A 27,348-nucleotide genomic window follows, 5' to 3' on the forward strand; every position below is an offset into this window, starting at 1 on the left:
TCTTCATCTCATGACCTCTCAAAATCAAACAAGGGGTTGCAGACATCCTGTATGCTCTGGCGTTGCAGCCAAAAAAGCACAGATGGATGTGTTTGAACCTACAGATATGCAAGGTTAAAATGCAAAACAAAATATGAATTAAACATCATTTGAAACCTTGTAAAGGCTGCAAGAGGAGGTTTTAGTACCTTCAAAATTAGCCCGAAAAATGTAGTGGGAGGTGTGAAAGTTGAAAGAGAGAAAGCTGGAAACAGAAGAGAAAAAAACAGGATGAGAAACCTGCTTCCTCAAAATCTGTGACTGAAAATGCCGAAGCGTCAGTTCATCTCTCGACCTTATTACAGTACCATATCAGAAATCCACCGAGGCCATAAAAAAGGGAACACTTTAGCTTTGCTGTAGAAATTGGCCTGCCTTTGGCTCCTCTTAATTTCAAGCTTTGTTTGTGCTGCATTGGGGAGCTCTTGTGGGTTTGCGAGAGACCCGTAGGCTTTTTGTCTCATCAGCAGAGGTAGTTTCTGCCTGATGCCTGAAGCAATCCATAGGCATACACCTTTTGTTCTACTTCTCCATGTAAGATTTGGTCACAGGTCGCGGATTACAGGCAACAGAGTGATCACAAGTATACTGCTGTGTTGTTTCCCCGACAAAACCTGTTTGTGCCCAGGAGAGAAATGGGCACTAAATCCCCACATCAGTCAGTGAATGTCAAATGAAGAAAGAGTAATAAACCAAGACACGTTTTGAGAAAGTCATGAAAATATCAAGTCAAAGTCAAAGTCAACTTTATGTCAAATGTACCATATATAGCACATAAGATATTGTAGTTAACTCAAACCAACGGTGCAACAAGCAGTAAAACAGGCACTACAACTCAGGCAGCACAACAGGCAGTACAACACAGACAGTATAACAGGAACTACAACACAGGCAGTACAACAAAGTACAAAACGAAACACAAGGACAGTAAACATCTCTCTAATCCCGTAGGGAAAGTGACATGTGCATAGTTCCTGAGTTGACGGGGGGGAGAGAGAGAGAGAGATTGATTGCTGGGGGAAGCCTGCTGATTGGCCCGCAGACTCTGCAGTCTCCTCCCTGATGGCAGCAGCCTGAAAAGGCTGTGAGAGGGGTGAGTGGGATCACCTGCAATGCTGATGGCTTTGCGGGTGAGGCGGGTGTTATAAATGTCTGTGGAAACGGTGCAGATGCCGTACCACACGGTGAAGCAGCTGGTCAGGATGCTCTTGATGGTGCCTCTGTAGAAGGTGAGCATGATGGGGGATTGGCCTCTTGCTCTTCTCAGTTTGCGGAGGAAGTATAGGTGCTGTTGGACTTTTCTGGCCACTGAGGTGGTGTTGCGGCTCCAGGACAGGTCCTCGGAGATGTGCACACCCAGGAATTTGGTGCTGCTGACACTTTCCACTGCAGCACTGTTGATGGTTACTGGAGCATACTGGGTGCGTGCTCTCCTGAAGTCCACAACAATCTCCTTCATCTTCTCCACATTCAGATGGAGATTGTTGTCCTTGCACCACATAGCCAGGCGGCTCATCTCATTTCTGTAGGCTGACTCATTGTTGTTGTTGATGAGACCCACCACAGTCATATTGTCTGCAAACCTTATGAAGAGGTTGGAGCTGGAAGTTGGTGTGCTGTTGTGGATCAGCAGAGTGAAGAGGAGGGGGCTCAGTACGCACCCTTGAGGGGCCCCCGTGTTCAGCGTGATGGTGCTGGAGGTGTTACTGCCGACTTGAAGTGCCTGTGGTCTCCCTGTCAGGAAGTCCAGCAGCCAGTAGCAAGTGTAATGGTCTCTTTTCATTAGATTATGCTAAACCTAAAATGGCTTACTTTGGATTCTTTGCAGGACACTGGCGATGCTGCAGTGTCTCCTTCTTTAATTGACAGAGTAATATTACACTTGTGGCACTGAATTAATAAGCTGCAGTATGATCTCTGTGATTTATTATGTTCCCTCCAGTGTATAGTCAAGTTGAATTAGAGAGGAAGAGAGAGCAAGGCAGAGGGTGATTGGAAAAAAGACGTAGATGGGTCTGAATTGAGGGACAATAAACCAGGGCCTTTGTCTGCACAAATGAATAGACAGACTTAACTTCAAATGAGGAGTGTGAAACAGTGAGGCAATGAAAACAGTGGGTGTTGTGTTTAGCAGGAGGAAAGGGATTAAAATACCAAAAACTTCGGTGTGCAGCATGCCATGAAATATGACATATGGAACTGCCAAAACAGAAGTAGCAGACATTTCCCACAAAATGGTCTACTCTTGTTGGAAACATGAATTCCCCATGAGAGAGCTTTATGAGAATATGACACCTCTATGGATGTCTCACTCCACAATCCATGGGAGACTTTCTCTCCCTCTAGTTCTGGTGGGCTGCCATCATACTCACTCCCCCGTTACTAGATAGATGTTTGTAATTGGAGCTCTAATTTATGATCGGGCCTTGGTGCAGGATAATGATATGGAGCATTGTAATTTGCTGATGCAAATTGTACATTATAATGGGGAGCCATAAAAGCCCCAGCAACATCTCGGAGACTTGCCAAACACCCTGAGCGTTCATTACAGCCCTCATTAAAAAATCTACGTTGGCATTGGGAGCTCTTACAAATGGAAGGACCATGTAATTGCAGCTTGATTGTGGTATATGTAACATATGATAAAGTGGAATTACCATTTTATTTGTCTACAGTGTCCGTGAAACTTAATGGGGAGAAAGCCTCCAGTAAACAAATCCTCAGAGTATTATTTGATTGTTACATTATAGAGCTATTTGTTTAAAGTGGGGCAAATGTGAGTTAGGGGACAGTACATCCAAGACAAACTTAGAGTGATGATCATCAAGGCTGGGCTTGGGGGGGATAAAGCTAATGCTTTTGCCTATGAGAAGCTGTGCTTCATTTGGACTACCTCCAACATGTGTGATAGTATAGTGTTCTATCGATGAATACATTAACCAGATTTAACATATGAAAAGATCAGTATTGTTCTTTTTCATCAGAAGGTAACCTAGTGATCAATTACAATTCACCCTAGTAATCAAAATACATTTGCTTTAAAAGTGGTGGAATGAGATTGGAAACGTTTAAATCTTTCATCTCATGAAAAAATATTGGGTACCGATGAGAGTTCAGGGTTTTCAACAAAGTTCCCAGCCATTTCAAAATCATTGATCTCAATACAGTCCTAACAAATGGGTCATGTGGAATACATTGAAGCCGAATGCCAAACTTTCTAGCAACTTGAAGACCAAAGCCAAGTGGTCAAATTAATTAAAGAGTTCTTTGAGAACAAGTGAACTAAGCCGGAGCTGATTTTATTAACTGGTCAACACTAATTCACGGTGTTGCCTATTTCTTCAAATGACCTCCCAGAATTCCCGCTCTGTTCTAATGCACCTCTATTAAAAAAAAGTCAAAAAACAAAGTCAAACTTTCTTTATTTGTCATTATACACATGTACAGACGGTACAACGAAATTACAAAGGCCAGATGGAGTGTTGGTCTAGAGCCGCTGCACCCCGGGTGCACCGCCACTATGGTCCAACATGACCTTATATTACCTAGATGCATGTTTTTCCTGATATTAGAACAAAACCTGAACTGCAGAGCTGAAAATGAAGATCCACCCCTCGAGTCTGAATGATGGGAAGACTACCACCAAAGCTGTGCGTGCTCAATCACTGGAAAATGATTTTCAACCATGCCATTCAGCCAGGAACCCAGAAGTTTGAAGCCTTTATCGCCAGCAACCATTGATTGATGTGTTGCGGGCCCTGCTGTAGTCAACAGCAATTTTTTTTTCTGTTGCCAGCGGCAACAGCCCAGGTCCCTAGCGCGAAGAGACTAGCCGGGCCTCGGCTCTAAAGATGGACTGCACACAGGGATAAACAAATAGGTTTTTCAAGGTGGACAGCCTCATGCAGAGGCCCCTCACAGGCAGCTCACCACCCTAAGGCCAAGACAATGTCAGGGCCTCAGCTCACTCTTGCTGGGCTCTTAGGTTCCAACACTAATTTTCACCACGTGCAAAGTTGGTGATATGGAGACAGCTGCACACCTCACTGAAAAGTGATAAAAATGCCATGCAAAAATGTCAGAGGTTTACCAACACAGAGGAAGTTAAGATACTCCATACAGTGTACTGTAAAGCATTGCTTTACGTAAATCCTCTGGGAGCTGACGTTGTGAGGCCTAAAATGTTTTGCAGAAATTCTGAGTGTAAAATAAAATTTTCACTCAATTTTGCATTATTCGCCATGTTTAACATTTAATCCAGCGAATCTGTACCGCTCTGTTAAATAAAGCATGAAGCTGTTAATGACTTCTATTATAATTAAGTGACATAATCCTTGCATTCGATAAGGATCTTGTAAAAACCCTTGCCACGTAGACAGGGGAGTGTATTTGTCACAATGTAGAGTCTGTGACCGTCAAATCAATTAAAACATGGCTGTTTAAAAAGGCAGAAATTACTCTTAGCCTGCACTCAATTGGAATCATTCAGCATTTATTATGATTATGTTGAACCAAACAAGGATATGAAGAATAGGTGTGTCTGACAGCTGCAAGCTGTTTTGCTCAACCCAGACACTTGGTTTGTCTCCCTGACACTGTGGAAATAAAACATGCCTAAACAAACTAGTCTGATTGTTTGCCAAAGACAAAGCTGTATGCTTTCATCATGTATAAAAACAGCAGCCGTAGCTTGGCCTTGAGCTGTGTTCAAAAAATGCGTTGGGAGGTGGGAGACAGAAGCTCAGTCACTTCATCTGAAAGGAAGGGGAGGGACTCTTTGTCCCTTAGCCAAAATGTGTGCTTCTCTATACAGTATATCCAGCCTGGAGTTACAGACAGGATGGGCACATCACTGCACCAAGATTCTTTGACATTTTCCTCGGTTCTTGCAGCCTATATCTCTTAGGCACAGTGGGGGATGTTGGATTCTTTCTCAAGGAGCCCCTCTGAGAGGATGATAAATCACCAGAGCCCAGGACAATCTCCAGTGGAACAACAAGCAGGTAGCAGTGCAGGAAACAAGAGAAAGATATTGTCTTCCAAACATAGCAGAGGTTATAATGAAGCCTGCACAAAGTAGACAGGAGAGAGTTGGCCTGATAAACAATTCCATTTCCAGTCTTCCACAGAGAGCGAGATAGCGAGTCTCACTTATGCTGTTATATATCGCTGCTGGACTCAACGATGCAGAGATTTGTCCTCACCCTAAATGGGGAATGAAGGTAGGTGGGGGAATGGGTGGGAAGTAGGTATTTTATATCTAGCAACGTTGTCACATAGAACAAAACTTCACATTTAGATTAATAAGTACTTAAAGAACACCATAACCACTGATATTAAACTATTAAATGACATTACTGAGGCATTGGACTATGAAGAATACTATTCAGTCCTTTCACTGATTTGACCAAGGTGTTCAACACACTTTAAGATGACACCTTGTTAGATGGACTATAATATCAGACTATCTGGTCCTTTTGTCAGTTGGTTTTCATGTTAATTATCAAGGTGAACAAAATCTGTACACTCTGCTGGATCCTGTGTCAAAAGGTTTCATATTATCAGAATCAGAATCAGTTTTATTTGCCATCGTTTGTTGAAAAACAGACAAGGAATTTGTTTTCGGCAGGTGGTGTCTCAAACTGTACATTCATAGATTAAATTTAACTATGCTAAATACTTTAAATACTATAAATAACTATACTAAATACAAAACACAAGACACAAAACGCAGTAGGTGGGGGGGGGCAAAATGTACAAGTGCTGAGTGCATATGTAAACAGGTTGCAAGGACTGGAGACAAATAATTTAACAATTGCAGTTTAAGTGTTTTATGACTTGGGGGAAGAAACTGTCCTTTAATCTGGTGGTTTTTGAAAGGAGGGCTCTGTAGCGCCTCCCAGAGGGTAGACTTCTAAATAGTCGGTGTCCAGGGTGCGTTGGATCTGAGATGATCTTCCCTGCCCGACTCCTAACTCTTGAGGAGTACAGCTTTTGGAGGGAGGGCAGGGAGGTCCCAGTTGTCCTTTGCAGTCTTGTCCTGTCCCTTTGGGTGGCAGCACCGAACCAGACTGTGATGGAGGAACACAGAACCAATTCAATGACTGCCGTGTAGAACAGAACCAATTCAATGACTACCGTGTAGAACAGGACCAACAGCTCCTGTGGCAGACCGTGATTCCTCAGCTGCCTGAGAAAGTACATCCTCTGCTGGGCCTTTTTGAGGATGCAGCTGATGTGGAGAGTCCACTTCAGGTCTCGGGAAACAGTAGTACGCAGGAACGTGAAGCTCTCCACTGAGTCCACAGGGCTGTCTGCGATGGTGAGGGGGAGCAGAGGGGAGGGTAACTTCCTAAAGTCCACTGTCATCTCCACAGTCTTGAGCGTGTTCAGCTCCAGGTTGTTATGACTACACCAGTCCACCAGCTGTCTCACCTCCTGTCGGTATGCAGACTCATCCCCATCCTGGATGAGTCCAATGACAGTTGTGTCATCTGCAAACTTCAGGAGTTTGACGGCTGGGTACGAATATGTGCAGTCGTTGGTGTAGAGGGAGAAGAGCAGTGGAGAGAGGACGCAACCCTGGGGGGCACTGGTGCTGACTGTCCGAGTGTCTGAGCTGATCGCCCCCAGCCTCACCTGCTGTGTCCTGTCTGTCAGGAAGCTGGTGATCCACTGACACATGACAGAGGGGACTGTGAGCTGGTGAAGTTTGGAGGAGAGCAGCTCAGAGATGATGGTGTTGAACGCAGAGCTGAAGTCAAGGAACAGGATCCATGCATATGTCCCTGGGTGGTCGAGATGATTCAGGATGAAATACAGTCCCATGTTGACTGCATCATCCACTGACCTGTTTGCCCGATAGGCAAACTGCAGGGGGTCCAGCAGGGGTCCTGTGATGTCCTTCAGGTGGCTCAACAGGAGGTGTTCAAGGGACTTCATGACCACGGATGTCAGAGCGACAGGCCGGAAGCCATTGAGTCCTGTGGTGGAGGGTTTCTTTGGGACCGGGATGATGGTGGAGCGCTTGAAGCAGGAGGGTACCTCACACAGCTGGAGGGATCTGTTGAAGATCTGTGTGAAGACTGGAGCCAGCTGATCCGCACAGACCTTGAGGCACTTGGGTGAGACGTCATCAGGGCCTGGCGCCTTCCTGATCTTTTGTCTGTGTAACTGCTGACACCTCCTGGACGGTCACACTGAGGGGGATTGGGGGTGGGGCGGGCTAGGGGTGTCAAGGGGATGGGGGTGATGGAGGGGAGGGGGTTGGGGGCGGGCAGGGGGTGTGAAGGGGGTGGGGTGCAGACAGTCTTTGTTGAGGGGAGTGGAGGTGCGAATGGTGGTGTGATATGGATTGCAGGTAGTGGAATGGGGGGTGGTGGGTGTGAAGTCATTTTCGAACCTACAATAGAATCTGTTGAGGTCGTCAGCCAGGGTCTTGTTGGCCTCAGCAGGGGGGGACGGGTGTCTGTAGCCGGTGATGTCCTGCAGACCTCTCCACACCGACGAGGGGTTGTTGGCTGAAAAGTTTTCTTTCAGCTTGTCAGAGTAACTCCTCTTAGGCCCCGTCCACACGATAACGGATATTTTAAAAACGCAACTTTTTTGTTGCGTTTACGCCTTCCGTCCACACGACAACGCAGATATCCGGAACGAAAACGCAACTTTTTAAAAACGCTGGCCGAGGTGGATTTTTAAAAAACCGCTGGGTCTGCGTTGTCGTTTGGACGGCGTATCCGCGACTTTTTAAAAATGCTGACGTCTTGCCTGCGACGAAAACCGCTGTGACGTCATATTTATGGGCCCGTGTGTTGTGACAACAAAACACGGAGGATTCCTATTGGATAAAATTTGACTCAATACTGCCACCACATGGTTTGGCATGCTCATAGCAGTCTTCGAAAATGCACTGCTGCGTTTACGTGTGGACGGAGATTTTTTTTAAAAACGCTGTCGTGTGGACGGGAATCGTTTTCGATGCGTTTTTAAAAAGTTCCGTTTTTAAAAAGTTCCGTTTTTAAAAAAATCCGTTATCGTGTGGACGGGGCCTTGGCTACTCTGATCTCTGTCAGTGTGTTCCTGGTCTGCCGATCTATAGGCCTCCTCCTTAGCCAAGCGCAGTTGTCTCAGCTTGGCTGTGAACCATGGCTTGTTGTTGCTGTATGTGCGGAAGGTCTTGGTTGGCACACACAGGTCCTCACAGAAGCTAATGTAGGCTGTCACAGTGTCCGTGTAATCATCCAGGTTGTCCGTAGCAGCTTCAAAAACACTCCAATTGGAGCAGTCAAAACATTCCTGCAGTTCCTGCTTTGCCTCGTTGGTCCATTTCTTTACCGTTTTCACCACAGGCTGAGATGTTCTCAGTCTCTACCTGTAGGCTGGGATGAGATGGACGAGGCAGTGATCACAGTGTCCCAAAGCTGCGCGGGGGACCGAGCGATAAGCGTCCTTAGTTACCGTGTAGCAGTGATCGAGCGTGTTGTTGTCACTCATCGGACAGGTCACATGCTGTCTGTATTTAGGGAGCTCGTTGTTTAGTTTCACTCTGTTGAAGTCCCCCAGGATGCTTAAAAATGAGCCCGGGTGTTTTCTTTCAATGTCCGAGATTTGTTATAAATAATCTGTGTTAACTTAACGGGTGTTGACTTTTGCTTTTATGCAAATAATATACTATCTTTTGCTCATCGCCTTCATTGGTGCAATTATTGCATCATGGTGATCCGCTCTTTATTAATGCACTTGAGAGTACCTATAGAAGTCCTAAATGTCAATCTCTGGATGTCTCCAAGTGGTTGGAATTTTTTATGAATTTCCTTAGGCTACCTCTGTTTTATGTTTGTACATACATGTGTCATAATCGTGATGGTGATAGTCTCTAAAGTCAGACCAGCATTTTGATTCACTGCCCCATCCTAGGACAATTTAATAAAGGACATGAAGCTGTCAGAATTTGTTCCTCTGGGAGAATTGAGGTCTATTTTAAAGGACTATTAAAATGGTACTGTTGAGTACTGCACAGCATTGTACTCATGTGATTGCCTTTGAAAAGTTGCTCAAGAATATAAGTTTAGCGATTACTGTTAAAGCAAAACTATATCCTTGTGGAATACTGGTATTCATCTTTATTTAGATTAGATTAAAACATTTGTAAAATGATTACCAAATTATCTCTGTACAAATGTTAAAAATAGTATCACAGTTTTGTATTATTACATTTGTGTGAAATAGAAAATGCTTCCAGCTTTAATATTCAGTTTTGATAAGTCTTTACCTTGTCAAACAGTCAAAGACCAGAAGATTTAACACACAAAAATAGATCTGTAAGCTAAACTGTGAAAAATATGAATTGATGTTGTATCAACTTGTTTGAAGCGGAATTCCTTATAAGCTATATAATTAAATTATTAGCCAAGAGGAGCTTATCTTTAATATTTACACTAGCATGCAAATAACTATAAATTACTTAGACCCAGTGTTTCCAGTCCACTTAATAAAATTTAAGCACTGGAACATTTAGATTCAATTAGCATTCAATTAACAACTGCACAAATCTCAAGCAGTGGTGAGCTGCTGACTTCAGTTATCTACTAACCTTCTCTATTGCCTAATAAATCAGAGAAGAAAAAAAAAACTATTAGCAGATACAGTTCAACAGACTGCAAAACAAGCATCACATTTCTGCAAAATGTGCACGGATGATGTTCAACATCTTTAAATGTCCAAAAACATATCTATCTGAATTAAATCAGCAGGATTTATTGAACACAGTGTTTGCTGTACCTAAAACACTTTTAAAGCTCTTATTTCTTTTTTCCGGGCACTAAAGCCCAGAACCATCCTTTACACTCATGATGAACCATTCAAATGAGGCCATTTAAGCCTGGCAGGCAACAGGAGAGACATATGGATGCATGAACAAAAGGAAGCATTCATTATCTCCTATGGAAGTGGAATATAAACTGTCTGGAGAGATTTCCTTTATTTATAATTTTACCTCTTCGTGTCATGTGACAGATAATCAGTCCTCATCTTGCAACATGATTGTTTGAGTCTTTGTGAAGAGCCAGAGCAGTAGATGGCGATCAGCGTCAGCGGAAAACCAGCAGCTAGCCTGTTCTGTCTATTGGCGGCCGGTGGCACAGCCTATGCTTGTACTCTTCGCTTGCTGACCCTCCCAACCCATCATTACCTCACAAACAGCAATCCACCCACATAGTCTCTGCCTTCCTGTTTCTCTTCTTCCAGCCATACTTCTCTACCCAGCCCCTGGGCTTTATACTCCCCCACCTATAACAACTCACCCTCCGCCTGGCATTTCCCTGGAGCCCCCCCCACCTCCCGACCCCACACCTCACACCCCTTCCTTTGAAACCATCACATTGTAAAGCCTGAAGCACTTACAGATAAGGAGAACCCAGAAATCAAGCGAGCCCAGCAGCAGAGCAGATTGAGTGTCAGAGCTCAGCACCCAGGAGGTGCCCAGAGGCTACAAACGCGGCAGATAGCACCATCACGTACTCAGAGTGGAAACCAGACAATGCAAAACTTCCTGCCCTCGTTGCTGGACTTTCCTTTGCTTGAATAATGCTCCCGCCTCCTCAATACCACTACCAAACCCCCACCACCTCCATTTCCGTCCCTCAATCCTCCTTTCAGATAAAGAGAAACTCTCATTCCTTCCTGACTCAAACTGACAGCTTGAGCCAAAGGGCTACACAGCTTTTTTGGAAGGTCTTGTTTGTTTTCTTCCATCTGTGAGTATGCGGCACTGGAGAATAGGAATGTGACATGTTCTATTAAAACAAAATAAAAAAAAATCTTGCAAAGAGATCTGAGTCTTTTGAAGTTAAGCTTTGTTCAGCGCTTCAACTCCAGTCCTCTGAGGCAGATTAACGACAAACCATTTATAGTTGTTTTGTTTGTCGGGATGATTGTTTGTCCAAGCTGCAATAAGAACTGCCATATGTCACTCATCAGCTAAAAGTAGCACACTTTAAAGAATGTTCCTCATGAGTTCCCCTTTAAGCAAAGGACATAAAGGACGGCCGCTGTCTCAATTATCCAGAGACAAAACACATCATTGAAACAATGGGAGGGGAAGAGCAAAAATTTATGGCTTGAACACGCACTGGGGCAAGGCAACAGATGCTTTCAAGGGATAAAAATAGTCCTGCTCTGGCAATTTGAGATCTAGTGTATGTTTGAAAAAAATGGCGCTGGCATTTTCCAAAGCATCACTAAATATTCCTCTCTGACACGTTTACCTTGAACAACATGAGACCAAAAGCCATCCAACAGAGCCCTATTAAAAAATTAACTGCTATGGATCTGATTTAGGGCATGGATGTACATGCTTGTCTGCAGTGGTAAGACATTCATTTATTGCCGATATACAAAGGCCTTTAAAAACCTTTCGGGCATATTTTCATATATGGAAGCAAAAGCATCCTCCAATGACAGTCAGTGGAAGAAGAAATTAAACTTTGACAGGCAAATTGCTGCACTGGCAACCGGTACTGATCAATGCCAATAAAGCAGGGCTCTTTTTGCCAAGGTAGCACAGGACACCTTCCTGCAATTTAATCAGTCAGTCAGCCAGAATTAATGTTCCTAATATCATGATTTCTCCATTACTCTATTTAACATAATTAAAATGTCGAGCGCCTGGGCCATAAAATGGGTCGTTGAAGATTGTAATTTTGCCGTAAAGCTATGAAGCATGAAAATGCCACTTACCGAGTAGCCACGGCCTGACAGCGAGTGAGTGGAACTCTGTGGGGAGAGAGAGGAGAACAGGGATGACCTTTAAGGAGCGTTTCACTCGCTGACACAGACATGATGAAGCAGTGCCGCTTTAATATCAATATTCACGTTAACCTTTTACCCGCCCTGCCATGTTCCTCACGCCCACAAACATCACTCCCATACATTCAGCCTCCCAACATGGTGTCTTTGAGCAACTTTTATTCTAAAAACAATCACTCACATCCTGCTGAGAGACCTAATTGTTGTCAGTTGTCAGAAAAATGTGGTGGAAAAACCTACTTGTTTGGGGATAAAAATGCCATTGCTGTTAAAATGTAGATTGATTAAGGTTGGCTTTGACAAAACTTTGTGCCATTAATGTAATTAAAAAAAAAAGATCTTGGAGCAAGTAGAGAAGTTTTTACTCTATTGGAAAAAACTGATTTAACATCAATATAAAAGTAAACTATAATAACTATCAAAATGAGCATTAAGAACAAATATTCTAGTGGGCAGGATTCCACTGTTGTTGCTTCTGGGTTCTTCTACCAATCTAAAAAAACCCCACCAGCAACAGCCCACGTAACCTGTCATCCAAAAGCCTTCTCATTCAATCCAATGACAGTCCAGGTATTTGTAATGTACTTAAAGTAAAGACTACTGAACATGAAATAAAATCTGCACATAGGCCGCAAAAAGAAGAGACAACAGCAAAATGATTTCTGTCCTTTATATACTTCAAATTCCTCATGAAGCCTTTATTATTCAAAATTTTAAAATAAAATAAAATCTTTTTTTGTCAAGCGGTGTTGCTAATACTTTTGCAACCAAGCTACACATTCTTCCATATCTTATATCAGCCCTATTCGGACTTAAGTTAAATGCCCCTGCATGCATTTAGAAATGTTTTAACCAATCCGACTCCTCTTGTGTTCTTTCAATGCAGCCCTCCAAATAGTGAGTAAGAGCTGGATGGAAACAAAAAGCTGGGTATGTTCTGTTATCTGGCTCAGTCAGTCAGCTCCCAGCACGAATAACAATCCCCGAATCCCTCCCTCCACATCCACTTTTCACTTCTTTTATTCCTTCGGCCCAGATTGGCAATTTCTCTCCCACTCTCAGTCTATAGAGGGGACTTTTCTGCTAGACCAATTTCTTCCATAGGTCCACCTTCAATCCAAATGACCTCCCCCACACTTTCACTACCGCAGCCTCCCTTGTTTTCCACCCTCCCAAACCCCACATGTAATCTTCCACACCTGCTCTAGGCCTCAGCCCTCATCAACGCCTCTGTGCCCCACTCATTCGCAGGACAGCTCCTGTGGTGACGATTAGGGAGGAGTCCCACCGCGAACCGGAAAGCAGACTCTGCGGGAATCAAAAGGCTATTCTCAGTCTGCTCAGACTCTCTCCTCCCTTCATTACCACGACCAGCGAGGATGCTGGGACAGAGGGAGGAATAACTGCACAGAGGAAAAATCTGCAAATAAAAAGAGCCAAAAGTATGTTCCAGCGAGAATTTGTCCTGATGTTCGCATGTTGTGACCATACTTCAGTAAGTGTGTGTGTGTTTGTGTGCATGCGTGCAGAGGTGCTGGGCGGCCGAGGCCTTATGGAATTAGCGTTAATATGTAGAGTTCATTCAACTTGGAGCATTTTGAGAAGAAAGAGAGGCTTATTTAAATGATAATGAGGGACAATCCATTGGATTTAGTGCCGGTGAGCGGAGAAAAACAGGGGAGGGAAGGGGTATCCATTAAAACGCCAGCGGTTCATAAGCCATAGGGTCGGCATCCAGCTAAACACTCTCTCTTAAAAGCCATTATACATGGCTCTCAATGGATTCTTGCAGCGCTTAGGACTTCAAAAGGATTTCAAAAAACGCCCCAGAGAGGGAGTGTGGGGGAGGAGGGGGCTGTATGTGTGTGTGTGTGTGTGTGTGTGTGTGTGTGTGTGTGTGTGTGTGTGTGTGCGTGTGTGTGCAGAGGGATGGGGTGGGATCTGGCGGCATTTAAGGGTTAAATAAACAACACTGGAGAAGAGAAAGGTTGCTAAATCCATCCCCTAATCCTCTCTCCATTTCCATGGCCCCTCCTTCACTCTCCTTACACAAAAAAACAAAACAAAAAAAACTCCATAGTGACAAGAAGGGAAGGTCCAGTCCATCATCTACCAACCCAGACTGGTGGTGTATGTATTTGCGGGAGAGAGGCCAGGAGATAGGCCAATGTGTTGAACTGGTCGAGGGATGACGAGGGAAGGGATGCAAATATGGAGGGTGGCAGCAAGATCAGGTAGCGAATGGTGTGTGAGTGTGTGAGTGTGTGTGTGAGTGTGTGCATGAGTGTGTGTGTACAGGAGGATTTCAAAGTCTATGACAACATCAAAACTGTCACACTCTCATCTGTAGGACACAGATGAAGTGGAACTCACCCCCTCCGCCACCTCATATTTCCATAATCCCTGTGTGACTTAGAGCCGGGGCCCCACTGCACTGCAGGCACAATTACCTAGTCAAAATAACCAGATGAAGACCCAACCATGGTAATGAACAACAGCATCCCCTGCATTTTTTTTCCACTCCCTGTTCCCAAATTGATGCATGACTGTTTTTACAGGCGGGCGCGTCTGCATGTCGCATTTGTTTTTCTTTCCTTTGGCTGCAAGGCAAAGAAATCCATTTTACTCATCGCAGATGCAGCATCATTAGTTAAGAGCTCTTAAAGCTCGGGAGCTACTTTGATGTGGGGGAGTGTGTTTTAGGAAAATTAGCTGTGCTCTAAGTGTGGCGGTGGAGATTTCATGGAGCTGAAAAAATAAGAAAACACAGAGACACTCTAGTAGGATGTTGGTAAGTGTTCTCGCTGTGTGGCATGTCCAGGCTCTAAGAGATGTAACAGAGGTGTAACAGCAAGCAATGATGGACAGATGCATGGAAAGAGAAAAAAAAGGTGAAGAAAGGCAGACAGGGCAATAAGAGATATGGATGCCGTAGCAACAACAATCAGCATCTGTGTGCCATTTATTTGGCAGCAGATTAGAGACAAGCCACATCTAACACCATCGGCGATTACTGCAAGCAATTTTCAAAAGTGCCATCTCCACCCCCCTCTCCTCCAACTGCTGCCACTTCTGCCCTCTCTTTCTCCACCACCCCCATTATTTATGTAACCCCCCCTTCTGGATGGTTGTCATATATCCCTGTCAGAGCTGTCAACTAGCTCGATCTTTTATCCGAGTAGGCTGCCTCTTCCTCTTTACTTTTTCATTAAAAGACAGCCTTTTACACAAAATCAAGAGAAATAGTATGAGGGGAAAGGAAAGAGGGGGATGGTAAGATGGGGGGTGGCAGTGTGAAAAAGGAAACAGCAGCAAAGCTTGGAGAACAGAGGATAAGGATGCAAAAAAAACAGGCCTGGTGACATTTGTAAAGCTGAATAGCTTAAAACAACACAATTAAGAAGTTCATTAAAATACTTTTAATTCCACCATTTTACCCCTGCTATAAAAGGAAGCTGCATATTTTCCCTTCTCCCGCTCTCTCTTCCTTCTTTCGTCAGCTAAATGAGTGGTCTGATTGAATTTGGTTTTGCGAGGTTTGCTTGACAGGCATTAGTTAGGAAGCTATTTCTACATTAATTTAAAATGAGCCACTTTGGATTTTGCATAAATTCTCATTACTTCCCCTGTATCTAAATTGCATTATTTCATCCCATATGCTGAACCCACGCCTGGCTTCCATTTTCACTTTGCCACCTACTGATCCTCTCAACATGATGGCATATGGATGCTGGCACCGGATAATTGGAACGGGTTCTTTAACTCATTCCATTCTGGGCTTGGTGAGGTCGGCCCATACCTGGCTGAACCGCATTAGGTAACGTCTACATTTAACCCTGTCATGCTTTAAACAATGCCAGGGCATTTAAGTGATACTGTGTTACCAGTCTAATCATTTCCTGTCTATGTGCCTTGAGCAAATCTGTCGTTTTCCCTGTGTACAGGGGCTTTAGGAAGTGATGGTTGGAAGCAGCAGGAGCTACTGCGTCAGTTGCCCTCTGATCTAAGCATCAATGTTGCTGTCGTCTGCCTTGCTGTGCGTATCCCTCCTCAGGGCCCCCTGCCTTGGCCCATGAAAGTGAATATCCTGGCTCTCAGTAGGAGGTGTAGAAAAGGGGACACATTTGGTCTAAGGACTCACCTCACTGAGCTGCTCTTTGGAGTTGCTCCTATGAGGACAGCTGAGCTCCTGCACTGCGTCGGTCTCGCTCACTTTGACTGGACGTAGCGCCAAAGGCTTGATCTGCAGGGTAAAAGAGCAAAGAGGACATCTTCACATTATGTTCTTACCACATGAAACAAACCACAGATAAGCACTGTACCCTGAGAGGCAGTGATTTCTGGTTATTTTTCATCCATTTGAAGGGAATAAAATATAATTTTAAAAGCTGCTCTCAAAAAACTATAAATCACTGTGGAGTGGCTTTACAGCAAGTGATAAGGAAGAAATGTTATATATTGAAGACCACACAGTGTCTCTTTGCCAACATAAACCTTTCAAAAGTTCTCAGCCTTATTTTGATTTTGTGTTGTGTTTGTTTTTGTCTGATTCTGTCTTCTTTAATTTTGGGCAAGACCGAATGTGTTTCATTGAGGAATATCTTGTTAGTTATCATTTGTGTCAAAACTCTGCTATCAGTGCATGTATGATGTGAATGAAAGATGGTTATAAAACACTCTAGTCATATTCCTACTAATAGTGATTCATGTAATCTGGGAACGCTTCTTTTATATACATATATATATATATATATACTGTCATACCGGCTCGGACGTCGCCCGGGTTAACAAGGTCCACGTCAGATGCTAGGGAACCAGGGCAATCTGATGACAAATGGGCTACTGGAACAAGACACACGGAGAATATGGAGTTGTTGGAATGCTACTACACAAGTAATACCAGAGAGAGGGGATATATGGGGCGGATGTGGGACCAATGGATGCTTCCAAACCCACAATCAAGGCTAACAAAGAAACAGCTGTTAGCCCAGTGTTCCAACATTTGTAACCGAAAACTGCTGTCACAACTAGAGATCGATGAAATACTACAACAATGCTACGGCAAGGGGGAGCCAGGACGCCAGGTCAGCGGGGGGATATCACCCCCCCACAATTCGTGATTGGGTACCAAGCCACAAGAGACATACACAGCCTCAATACAAGAGCTGCTGACCTGCGAAGGAAGATCGTGACCCAAATGAAAACCTGGAGCCTCCGACAAATACCGAAGCTAAGTTGTCAAGTACCTTCAGAAGATCTGCTAGAAGATGTGAACGCTGCAATAAGAACCATCCCCACAGGGAACATAACTGAGACCAACAAGCTGATCCACAGTACAGCAACAGTAATCCTCGAGATGCTGGGATATAAGATCAACACAGGGCATAACAAACAATACCCTCCATGGAAGAGACGGTTAGAGGCCAAGATAAAGGCGACACGGAGAGTAGTCAGCCAGCTAGCCGAGCTACAGAAGGGGAACATGGTGAATAAAGGGGCACCCAGGAAATACAGCAAGCTCTCCATACCTGAAGCACTCGAAACTCCCAAACAGAGACTAACGGCTCTGGCTACCCGACTGAAGCAATACACCAAGGAGATTGAGGCCAGGAGAATAAACAAGACCTTCTGCACTCAACCAGCAAAGGTGTACTCTCAGTGGCAGGGAAAAAGCATCCGGCCAGACCCACCAAGAGATGAGGTCGAGAAATACTGGAAGGGCATATGGTAAAGAAAAGCATGACACAACACCGATGCCCAGTGGCTGGTGGACATGAGGACTGACCACAGCTGCCTCCCAGAACAAGAACCAGTAACCATCTCAATGGCAGACATCCAAGAAAGTGTGTCAAAGATGAAGAGTTGGTCAGCACCGGGCCCGGATATGGTCCATACATACTGGCTAAAGAAGCTGACAGCACTCCACAAGCGTCTAGCAGCACAGATGAACCAGCTGGTGGACAGAGCAGTACACAGAGACTGTAAGAATAGGCAGACCAACTTGTGCACCGCCTGGACAGATTACCAGAAAGCCTATGACTCAATGCCACACACATGGATACTGGAATGTCTGGAACTGTACAAGATCAACAGGACACTAAGAGCCTTCATCAAGAACTCAATGGGGAAGTGGAAGACAACCCTGGAGACTAACTCCAAGCCAATTGCCTAAGTTAACATCAAGTGTGGCATATACCAAGGGGATGCACTATCACCACTGCTGTTCTGCATAGGCCTGAACCCCCTCAGTCACATCATCACAAAGAGTGGCTACAGATACCAATTCCGAAGTGGGACAACAATCAGCCATCTCCTCTACATGGATGACATCAAGCTGTATGCCAGGAATGAGCGAGAAATTGACTCACTGATCCACACCACCAGGATCTACAGCGACGACATAGGGATGTCATTCGGATTAGACAAATGTGGCCGGATGGTATCAAGAAGAGGCAAGATGATCAGAACTGAAGGGGTCAACCTACCAGGGGGCAGGATAGAAGACATCAAGGACAGCTACAAATACCTTGGAATCCCACAGGCTAATGGCAACCATGAGGAGGCCGCAAGGAAGTCATCCACAGCCAAATACCTCCAGAGAGTAAGGCCAGTCCTGAGAAGTCAGCTGAATGGCAAGAACAAGGTCCGAGCCATCAACATGTATGCACTGCCTGTCATCAGATACCCCGCTGGGATCATAAGCTGGCCAAAGGAGGAGATAAAAGCCACAGACATCAAGACGAGAAAGCTCCTCACCATGCATGGAGGGTTTCACCCCAAGTCCAGCATCCTGAAGCTGTACACTAAGCGGAAAGAGGGAGGCCGAGGACTAGTGAGCATCAGGGCCACTGTCCAGGATGAGACATCAAAAATCCAAGAGTACATCAGGAAGATGGCCCCAACAGATGAACTGCTCAGTGAATGCCTTAGACAGCAGAAGCCTGAGGAGGAAGAGGAGGAGGAGGAGACGACATGGAGGGACAAGCCCCTACACGGCATGTACCACCGTCAGATAGAGGAAGTGGCTGATATCAAGAAGACCTACCAATGGCTGAATAAAGCTGGACTGACAGACAGCACAGAGGCACTGATCATGGCAGTACAAGAACAGGCCCTAAGTACAAGGGCAATAGAGGCCAATATCTACCACAGTAGATCTGACCCAAGGTGCAGGCTATGTAAAGAAGCCCCAGAGTCAGTCCAGCATGTGGTAGCAGGGTGTAAGATGCTCGCCAGCTCAGCATACATGGAAAGATAGAACCAAGTAGCTGTGATAGTGTACAGGAACATCTGTATCCGGTATGGACTAGAAGTACCCAAATTCCAATGGGACATACCACCGAAGGTGGTTGAGAACGGCAAGGCTAAGATCCTGTGGGACTTCAGCTTCCAGACCGACAAACAGCTACTGGCTAACAAACCGGACATAGTGGTGATGGACAAAGAGCAGAAGAGAGCAGTGGTGATAGATGTGGCGATTCCAGCTGATGCCAACATCAGGAAGAAGGAACACGAAAAGATTGAGAAATATCAAGGGTTGAAAGAACAGCTGGAACAGATGTGGAAGGTTAAGGTTAATGTGGTCCCCGTGGTAGTAGGAGCACTTGCGGCAGTGACCCCCAAACTGGAAGAGTGGCTCCAGCAGATTCCTGGAACAACATCTGAAGCCTCAGTCCAGAAGAGCGCAGTCCCAGGAACAGCTAAGATACTGCGCAGAACCCTCAGACTCCCAGGCCTCTGGTAGAGAACCCGAGCTTGAGGATGACACACAGATACCACCCTGAAAGGGTGAGAGGGACTTTAAAAAAAAAAATTAAAAAAAATAAAATGTGTATATATATATATATATATATATATATATATATATATATATATATATATATATATATATATATATATATATATATATATGTGGAAAGATTGGTACAGCATCCAAAGAAGTCATGTGGTCATTACTCAAACCAGACACATAACTTTTCATATACAAAGTTTGACATTCAGCTTTGAGGCCATGGTGCATCAACAGGCTTAAAACACTATAAACCCACACCATCAACAGGCTTAATACACTATCAACCCACACCACAACTCCATAAGTCTTTTTCTTTTCTTTTTGGCTTTTCCCTTCAGGGGTCGCCACAGCGAATCAGTTGCCTCCATCTAACCCTGTCTTCCGCATGGTCTTCCCCTACACCAACTAACTTCATGTCCTCTTTCACTGCATTCATAAACCTCCTCTTTGGTCTTCCTCTATAGGCCTTCTGCATGGCAGTTCAAAACTCAGCAACCTTCTACCAATATATTCACTATCTCTCCTCTGGACATGTCCAAACCATCGCAGTCTGACCTCTCTGACTTTATCTCCAAAACCTGTAACGTGCTGTCCCTCTGATGTACTCATTCCTGATCCTATCCATCCTGGTCACTCCCAAAGAGAACCTCAGCATCTTCATCTCTGCTACCTCCAGCTCTGTCTCCTGTCCTTTCCTCAGTGACACTGTCTGTAGACCAAACAACATTGCTGGTCTCACCACAGTTTTGTACACATTTCCTTTCATTTTAGCTGAAACTATCACACATCACACCTAACACCTGTTTCATTCTGTCTGTACACGCTTCTTCACCTCTTTTCCACACTCTCCATTGCTCTGGACTGTTTACCTAAAAAGTACTTAAAATCCTCCACCTTCTTGATCTCTTCTCCCTGTAACCTCACTCTTCCACTTGAGTCCCTCTCATTCACACACATGTACTCTGTCTTACTGTGGCTAGCCTTAATTTTTCTCCTTTCCAGGACAAACCTCCAACTCTCTAGCTTCTCCACCACCTGTTCCCTGCTCTCACCGCAGATCACAGTGTCATCGGCAAAGATCATAGTCCATGGAGATTCCTGTCAAACCTTGTCTGCTACAACTCCATACGTCAGTCATTTTCAGATTACCACTGCTGTAACCGCCGCAGCAGGTCACAGGAAGCCGGAGCCTATCTCGGCGGCATAGGGCGTGAGGCAGGGGGACACTCCGGGCACGACACCAGTGCACCGCGGAACTCCATAAGTAAAAACTGTTAATAAAACTGAAGATGATATGGTGGGACACTTAGGCTGATTTCATATCATATTGAAAGGGACCAGTAAGCCTTTGCAATAATGTGTGACAATGCAGCACGGCATGTAGAAATCAATAGGGCAAGGATAGCAAAATGAAACAGGACCGAGCACTGAGTTCTCAATAACCAATACAATGCCTTCACATCCAAAAGGATGGTGTGAGCTGTGTAGTAACACAGGTTTAGGTCAAGGCCAGCACTCACATGCATCAGTAATCTGGGAACATGTAAGGTAGTCTTCTTGTTAAACACACATTTTTTAAAAATTAGTTTGTAAACTATAGCTAATTGCTGATGTAGAGTCTTACTAGCATAATGTTAGCATTTGGATGTAAGGACTTTGTATTTTTATGTTCAAAATTCCTTTAAAACTACCTCCAAAGTTCGGGCATCAATGTGTAACAGTATTAATACAAAGACTTTAAGTGGGACATGGTCTTTCTATTGTTAAAGTAAGGAAAATGCATGGTGCCTCAGAGCTTAGCGTCAGTTTGTGATTTGGCTGAATGCAAAGCAGAACTGGCTGTAGCAAAAACACCTGCAACCCCAAACCTCAACCCACTGGTACTCATGTCAGCAACAGGCATGCAGCTACTGTTGTGTTCAAAAATAATTATACAAATTCAGGTAATTCCTAAAAATTAATTAGAAATTGACTGATTTAAGTAACAGGACAAACTAAATTTCACTAATAGTTGAAGCTTTGTGTGTTCAGTTTCGTATTACTTTTCATAAAAGTATGAAACAAAATACATTCAGTATTTGTACATAATTTGTACATGTTCCTAATACTTGTCAAAAGGGTGCACTCAGTAATATCTAACCCCAGTCCACTCAAATCCAAAAGACGCTTATTCTTGTCAATAAAGTTCAGATAAATGATGTAGAAGAGAAGACTGCTAAATGACATACATGCTTATCATAAAAATTCTACAAGTTTACAACACATTTAGCAAAAACTATTACTTCTTTACTCCCTGTTCTTTTATGTTCATTGAATACTTAGATTATATCAAATATATGCACAAAATATCATGCATTTCACCATCCACATGCCACATTACGGGAACCTTATTACAAACATGGATGGCCTATTTTATGGCGAGCCATCAAGACCCACAGTTGGCATGCACTCAAATTCCCAGCCAGATGGGAGGTTGGCAAGCTCAGCAAGAAAGAGCCTTTGTTGGTGGAGCACCGGCCTATCACAATGTCCCATGTTACTTCCCCACATTAGAATACAGTGGCGGTGGCCTCAGGGCGTAATCCATTTGACTAGCAGTTTGCATGAAGCAGCTCCCTGATGGCACATGTGCTAGCTGGCTCCGCTCTCCTGATCTCCACTGTAATTTAAGCAGATCACTGCTACAATTAACCTTTCCCAGTAAATATCAATTATAGCCCCCGGCTTGGCTGGAATTAAAAGGGTCATCAGCTAATCTGACAGGTCCTGCACACTGCCACCTGGCTGGGAGAGCAGGGAGGCAAGACAGCCGAGAGACTGTTTGTCTACCCTCATGGCCACCAGCTCAAATGCCAAGTTGACACAATTCCCTTTTAATTACCCTGCCGCCACCAGGGCAAGCATGCTGATTGGCCAAGGGGCATTAGCAGTGCATTGGGGTCAATACTGACAAGACGTGGGTGGGTTAGTGTGAATGCAGTGGAGAAGAGAAGGGACCACCAAGCAAAAGCAATCAGAGTGATGAGATGGAAGGAAAAGAAACCTGCGGGTGGGCCTAATCACGTTTGACTTTCACTTTTAGCCTCCTCCCCTCTGAGACTTTCACTCTCTCTCAACTAGCTGTCAGCCTCATCACTACTTGAATCTAAAAGTACATAGTGGTCTTTTTGATTTCCTCCAACCTCACTCAAGGAGATCACAAAGGGAGCAATCCTCTTTCACAAACACATAGGTACAAACAGAGTGTCAAGGTACAGATCACGTCGCCATCAACAGCAGCCGCTGATTACTTTGTTTACCCAGCATCAGTGTTGCTGACAAATTCCTGAACGCGCCTGAAGTGTTTCAGTCTCCTCTGGGGCCAGCGTCTACATTCCTAGTCAGCAATCAACTTGGCTATTGATCAGAGCACAGCTTCTAATTAGCTGACTAGGTTAATGATGCTGTGTGGGAAGAGCATTTCTAGTGCCACTGTTCAACGGGACAGAAGAGCAATTGATCTAGGTGGGAATTCAACAATGCTGGAGAAGATTGGCAACCCTCACCGCATATGATTAAAGCAGGGACTAATTTCCTGTCTGGGGAAGCATTTAATTAACCCTCAGCTTGTACAGTGATACCTGTACTTACGAAAGAAATTTCGACTTACGTAATGTAAAAACACAGTGTTGGCTGATGCTCGAATAAAAACACAGCATCGGCTGATAATTGAATCTCCCACAGGTTCCTGAACGCAACATTCTCATAGCTGCTCTGCCATTGGCTATTACCTATTACGTATCTTCCTGGCATCCCATTGGCTAAAAGGGATGTCACTCCACCTCTGTGTGGAGCTACAACGGTGCTAATGGAGTGTCTCAGCATTCTGCACTGGACCCATGAGGAGTTCTGATAGTTTTGCGTAAATATAATAACTTTATGAGTACGTATTCGCTATGTACCCCAAGAAAGTGACGGAGAAAAGAAGAAAAGACGAAGAAAATAGTTTTTTTGTCCTTACAAACAAAGTAAGAGATCATAGAAAAGCATGAGAAAGGGACGTGTTTGGTTGATCTTGCCAAAGAATATGGTCAAAAATCTACAATCGACACATTTTTAAAACAAAAGGAAGTTTAAGGAGTTTAAGGCATCGCGTGGGTGGTTGGAGAAGTTCAAAAGGAGGACTGGAATTCACTCTGTTGTTCAGCATCGTGACATAGGAGCGCATGAACCAAAGAGGGCAAAAAACAATGGGGACAGCTGTTAAAAGGTAAATGACCATCATTATTATTATTTATTCTATTCTCTGTTTTTTACGTTATGCACAACGCTCATTTATTGTGTAATAATCTAATCGTAACATGTATTTGTTACATGTTTTGATGCATTTTTATGCTTTATAAAACATTTATGTCAGAATTTTTGTGGGCTTGGAACGGATTAGGACATTTGCATGGAAAATGCGTCTCTACTAACGTAATTTTTTTACTTACGTAATTTCTTTCGGAACCAATTAACTTCGTAAGTAGAGGTAACTGTAAACATTAATTTTTTTGTGAACTCATTAATGTTAAAAGACAAGCAAGGGAGCTTCAGGGTTGGGTTAATGGCCTCTATTGAAATGTGATGACACAGTTCAAGGTAATAATGCCCAAAGCTTGAGGATACTGGGCGGCATCGAGGGACCAGTCCATGGTCACCTGGTTTTGAAAGGAGCTCTATTTTTTTTAATTTTCTTGTGTGAATTAAGTTTTGTTTTAAGTTTTACATTGATGGCTTGACCCATGCAGTACAGGGACAAGGTTAATTACGTTTATGCGAGTCACTATGGTTAATCAGTGTTTATGTGTGGGCCAGTTTGACTTAAGAAGATGGCAAAAAAAAAAAGAGGAAATACATAGTTAAGTAAGGGCCTGTGTTTTACATGAATAATGTACTGGAAATTAGCTGCATTAGTCTCGGTATTGAACATGTATGCAGTATCTCTCTGGAGGCTGCTGCTCTGTGCTCTTTAATTATCTTCAAAAGGCCCTCCAGCATCTTAATTTCCCCCCAAGTTGAGCAGCACCGACTTGGGTCTGCTCATTTATACTACTCTAACTCTGGGTGAAGTCCCAAAGTGTTTAAAAGAAGGGTTAGTCAAGGCGGAGACAGCGGCGGTTCACATCAGTTCATGATAGGCTGGGATAACTTTCTTTTTCCTTTTAATCCTCCTGTTCCACCTAGTAGTGTCAATCAGTCTACAGGCTGTCAGTGGGGAGTTGGTTCAATGCTGGCGGGTGATGCTTTGCTGTCCTGCTACTTTGATCCCCCCTCCTTCAAGTTGCAAGGGCTGTAATGGGGCATCGGATGGCTGCACTTTTTCCACCTTGAAAAAGAGAAGCTGTTAGTCCTGACCTCACTTTTTCTCTCCTTGCTCCAGCTCCTCTCACTGTACCTTGTTTTTCCCCAGCTTCCCGTCACCTGTCAACAGCGTTCAGGGAGAGTGGGACTCAGCCTTGTCCCGGTGTCAATCCTCATTACCCAAGGATCTTGGACCTTGCCCCCCGCCCACATGTTCCATTCTGCTGCCTTGATGCTGCTCTGCACTACCATGCTCCAGTTTGATCTCAGGCATCAGAGAAACAACGGCATGGAGAAGATGCAGGGCAATAAGAAGATCGAAGTGCTGAAAAAGACAGATAGAGATCCTTCCTCTAATTTGCTCTGAAAAGTGTCCTGCACAGAGGACTCTCACCCCCATTAACCCACTGACAGACTGCTACCGCAACTCAGGGAGACATCAGGAGATTGTGATAGTATGTATGTGTGTAGGTGAGGGGCACCCAGTTGTGCAGCAGGCAAAGGCATCTCAACGCTCAGTGCCGTGCTCCAGCACCAACTCCATCTATCGGCTCATTATCCCCCCCACCCAGCCTGGGGGGCAGACAAGTGCACTTTAGGGCCACAGGCCAAATTGATTCATCTGCCTTCATTTTCTTGAGACTCAGAAGTGGCAGCTGCTCTGAGGCAAGGGGAAGGCTCTCCAAGATGGTGAGAGAAACAGACGTGAGAGAGGGAGGGCGAGCAAGAGAGAGTCAGGGATAGAGCGAGATGAAGGAGGGAGGCATCAGGAGAAATACGTTCCTGGCTTTGTTCCTTATACATGTCTTATTTCACATTTTCTCCTCCTCCTCTCTGTTCTCACCCCCTACCCCTCCTTTAACCACACAATCAACACATCCTTCCATCAAAATCACTATCAAGATATGCACTCAATCCCCCACCATGTCCCAAGTTGGAAATTAGCCCAAGGACAAGCAAGTGAATTTACAACAGGGAGAGCAAATGGATTTTTGCTTTTATTTTGATGAGTCCCAGTATATCCATTATGCCTTTTAATCATACATTATTCATAGAGCTCACCTTATAATAAATGACCACATAAAAGAGATACACATATTATACAAGGCCTAAAATACCCCCATGACTCTCTCTTCCAGTGCACTCAGAAAAACATCACATTTGTAAACCGGCTCACAAACATCAGCCTGTGAAATCACAGAAAGATTGTGTTTTTAGTAAAAAAACAAAACTGACACGTGCAAAAATTAGATATGGAGCAAACAAATTGGAGGACATGACCCATTAGCTATTCAGCATGTGTATAATTGCACTGCACAACTCTAGCTAACTGGGGTGGCCACTGCGACCGTCTAACACTGTAACAAAGCAGTCAACCTGAAAGTGAAGCCGCTTACTTGGCCTGATTTTCAGCCAACGGGGCCCTCAAGAGACTCGGAGAGTCCCACAAGGCCCGGTCTGGAACAGACGAAGTGAGGAGAGAGCACTCCCTGTGGGACCACGGGTCTCTTAAATCACTCTCCCTGTATGCCTCCTGGGGGAGTGAGGGAACAGTATACAAAAGAAAAATGGGGTGCAGAGAAGGTGCACCTGCTCCCAAATAAAAACCCATCCCTCAGCACATGTCCCAGGGGTACATGGACAATCACAACCAACAGACACACACATACTTCACCTGTCAGCCAGAACTATGGGAACAGTATCTGTACTGCACTGATAAGCACAAGGCCTTAGAGAAGAACACCCCCATCCTCTTTCCCCTGACTCCCACTCCTAGGAAAACATTTCTCAGAGCTACCAACAGCAATTAGGCCGATAATGTCAAAATGCTAATGACGTTATTGGAAGGAAAGCAAAAGAGCAAAGCTGTTGCTGAGCATTGCTGGAGCCAACATCTTGCAGTCCCCACTCCTCTCTTGTTGCTGAAGAAATGCTTCGATTTCTGTGTACACCATTAGCTTTGAGAGTGTTTTGTGATTAAAAGAGAAAATCAAGTGGTGTCACCTTGGAGGATGTACTTTAATTTTTTTCAACTTGCATATTTGCAAGTTCCCTTTGACATCCAAAGCAGAGGGCTCATGCAAAGCAGCACTAGAACAGCTTCAGGTTGTGGTACACGCTGTTGGCAATGCCACACTTGTATTTAGTGGTCAGCAAAAACCTTTTGGAGGGTAATGGTCTGGTCACAGAGGCTGTGACAGTGGTGCCTAGTGGCTCTGTCAATGTCTCTTAAATTTCTACAAAGTTCGTCTTGGATAATGATCATGGTATGATTCCCTTTACTTTCTTTCAAAGAGAAAAAGACAGAAAGAGATGAGGTGAAAAGTACTGCCCTTTACCTTCACAGGTATGATGTTGGCATGTCAACCCACAGATCTTTCATGTTTGTT

At 44.3% G+C, this 27,348-nt stretch overlaps 1 protein-coding gene across 15 annotated transcripts in view; it reads right to left on the bottom strand.

Moving 5' to 3' along the window:
- fbrsl1 (fibrosin-like 1) overlaps nucleotides 1-27,348 on the bottom strand; it is a 346,529-nt gene that overhangs the window by 159,331 nt on the left and 159,850 nt on the right. For 14 of the 15 annotated variants that reach the window (XM_068311270.1, XM_068311263.1, XM_068311262.1 and 11 more), the window contains 2 exons: nucleotides 15,986-16,087; nucleotides 11,776-11,811 (listed from right to left, as the gene is read on the bottom strand). In XM_068311270.1, coding sequence (XP_068167371.1) covers nucleotides 11,776-11,811; nucleotides 15,986-16,087 — 138 coding nt within the window. The remainder of the gene's footprint in view (nucleotides 1-11,775; nucleotides 11,812-15,985; nucleotides 16,088-27,348) is intronic. The other variant, XM_068311261.1, reaches the window with a different exon arrangement.

The sequence above is a fragment of the Antennarius striatus genome, chromosome 3 (genome assembly GCF_040054535.1).
Source record: "Antennarius striatus isolate MH-2024 chromosome 3, ASM4005453v1, whole genome shotgun sequence".
Taxonomy (NCBI): Eukaryota; Metazoa; Chordata; class Actinopteri; order Lophiiformes; family Antennariidae; genus Antennarius; species Antennarius striatus.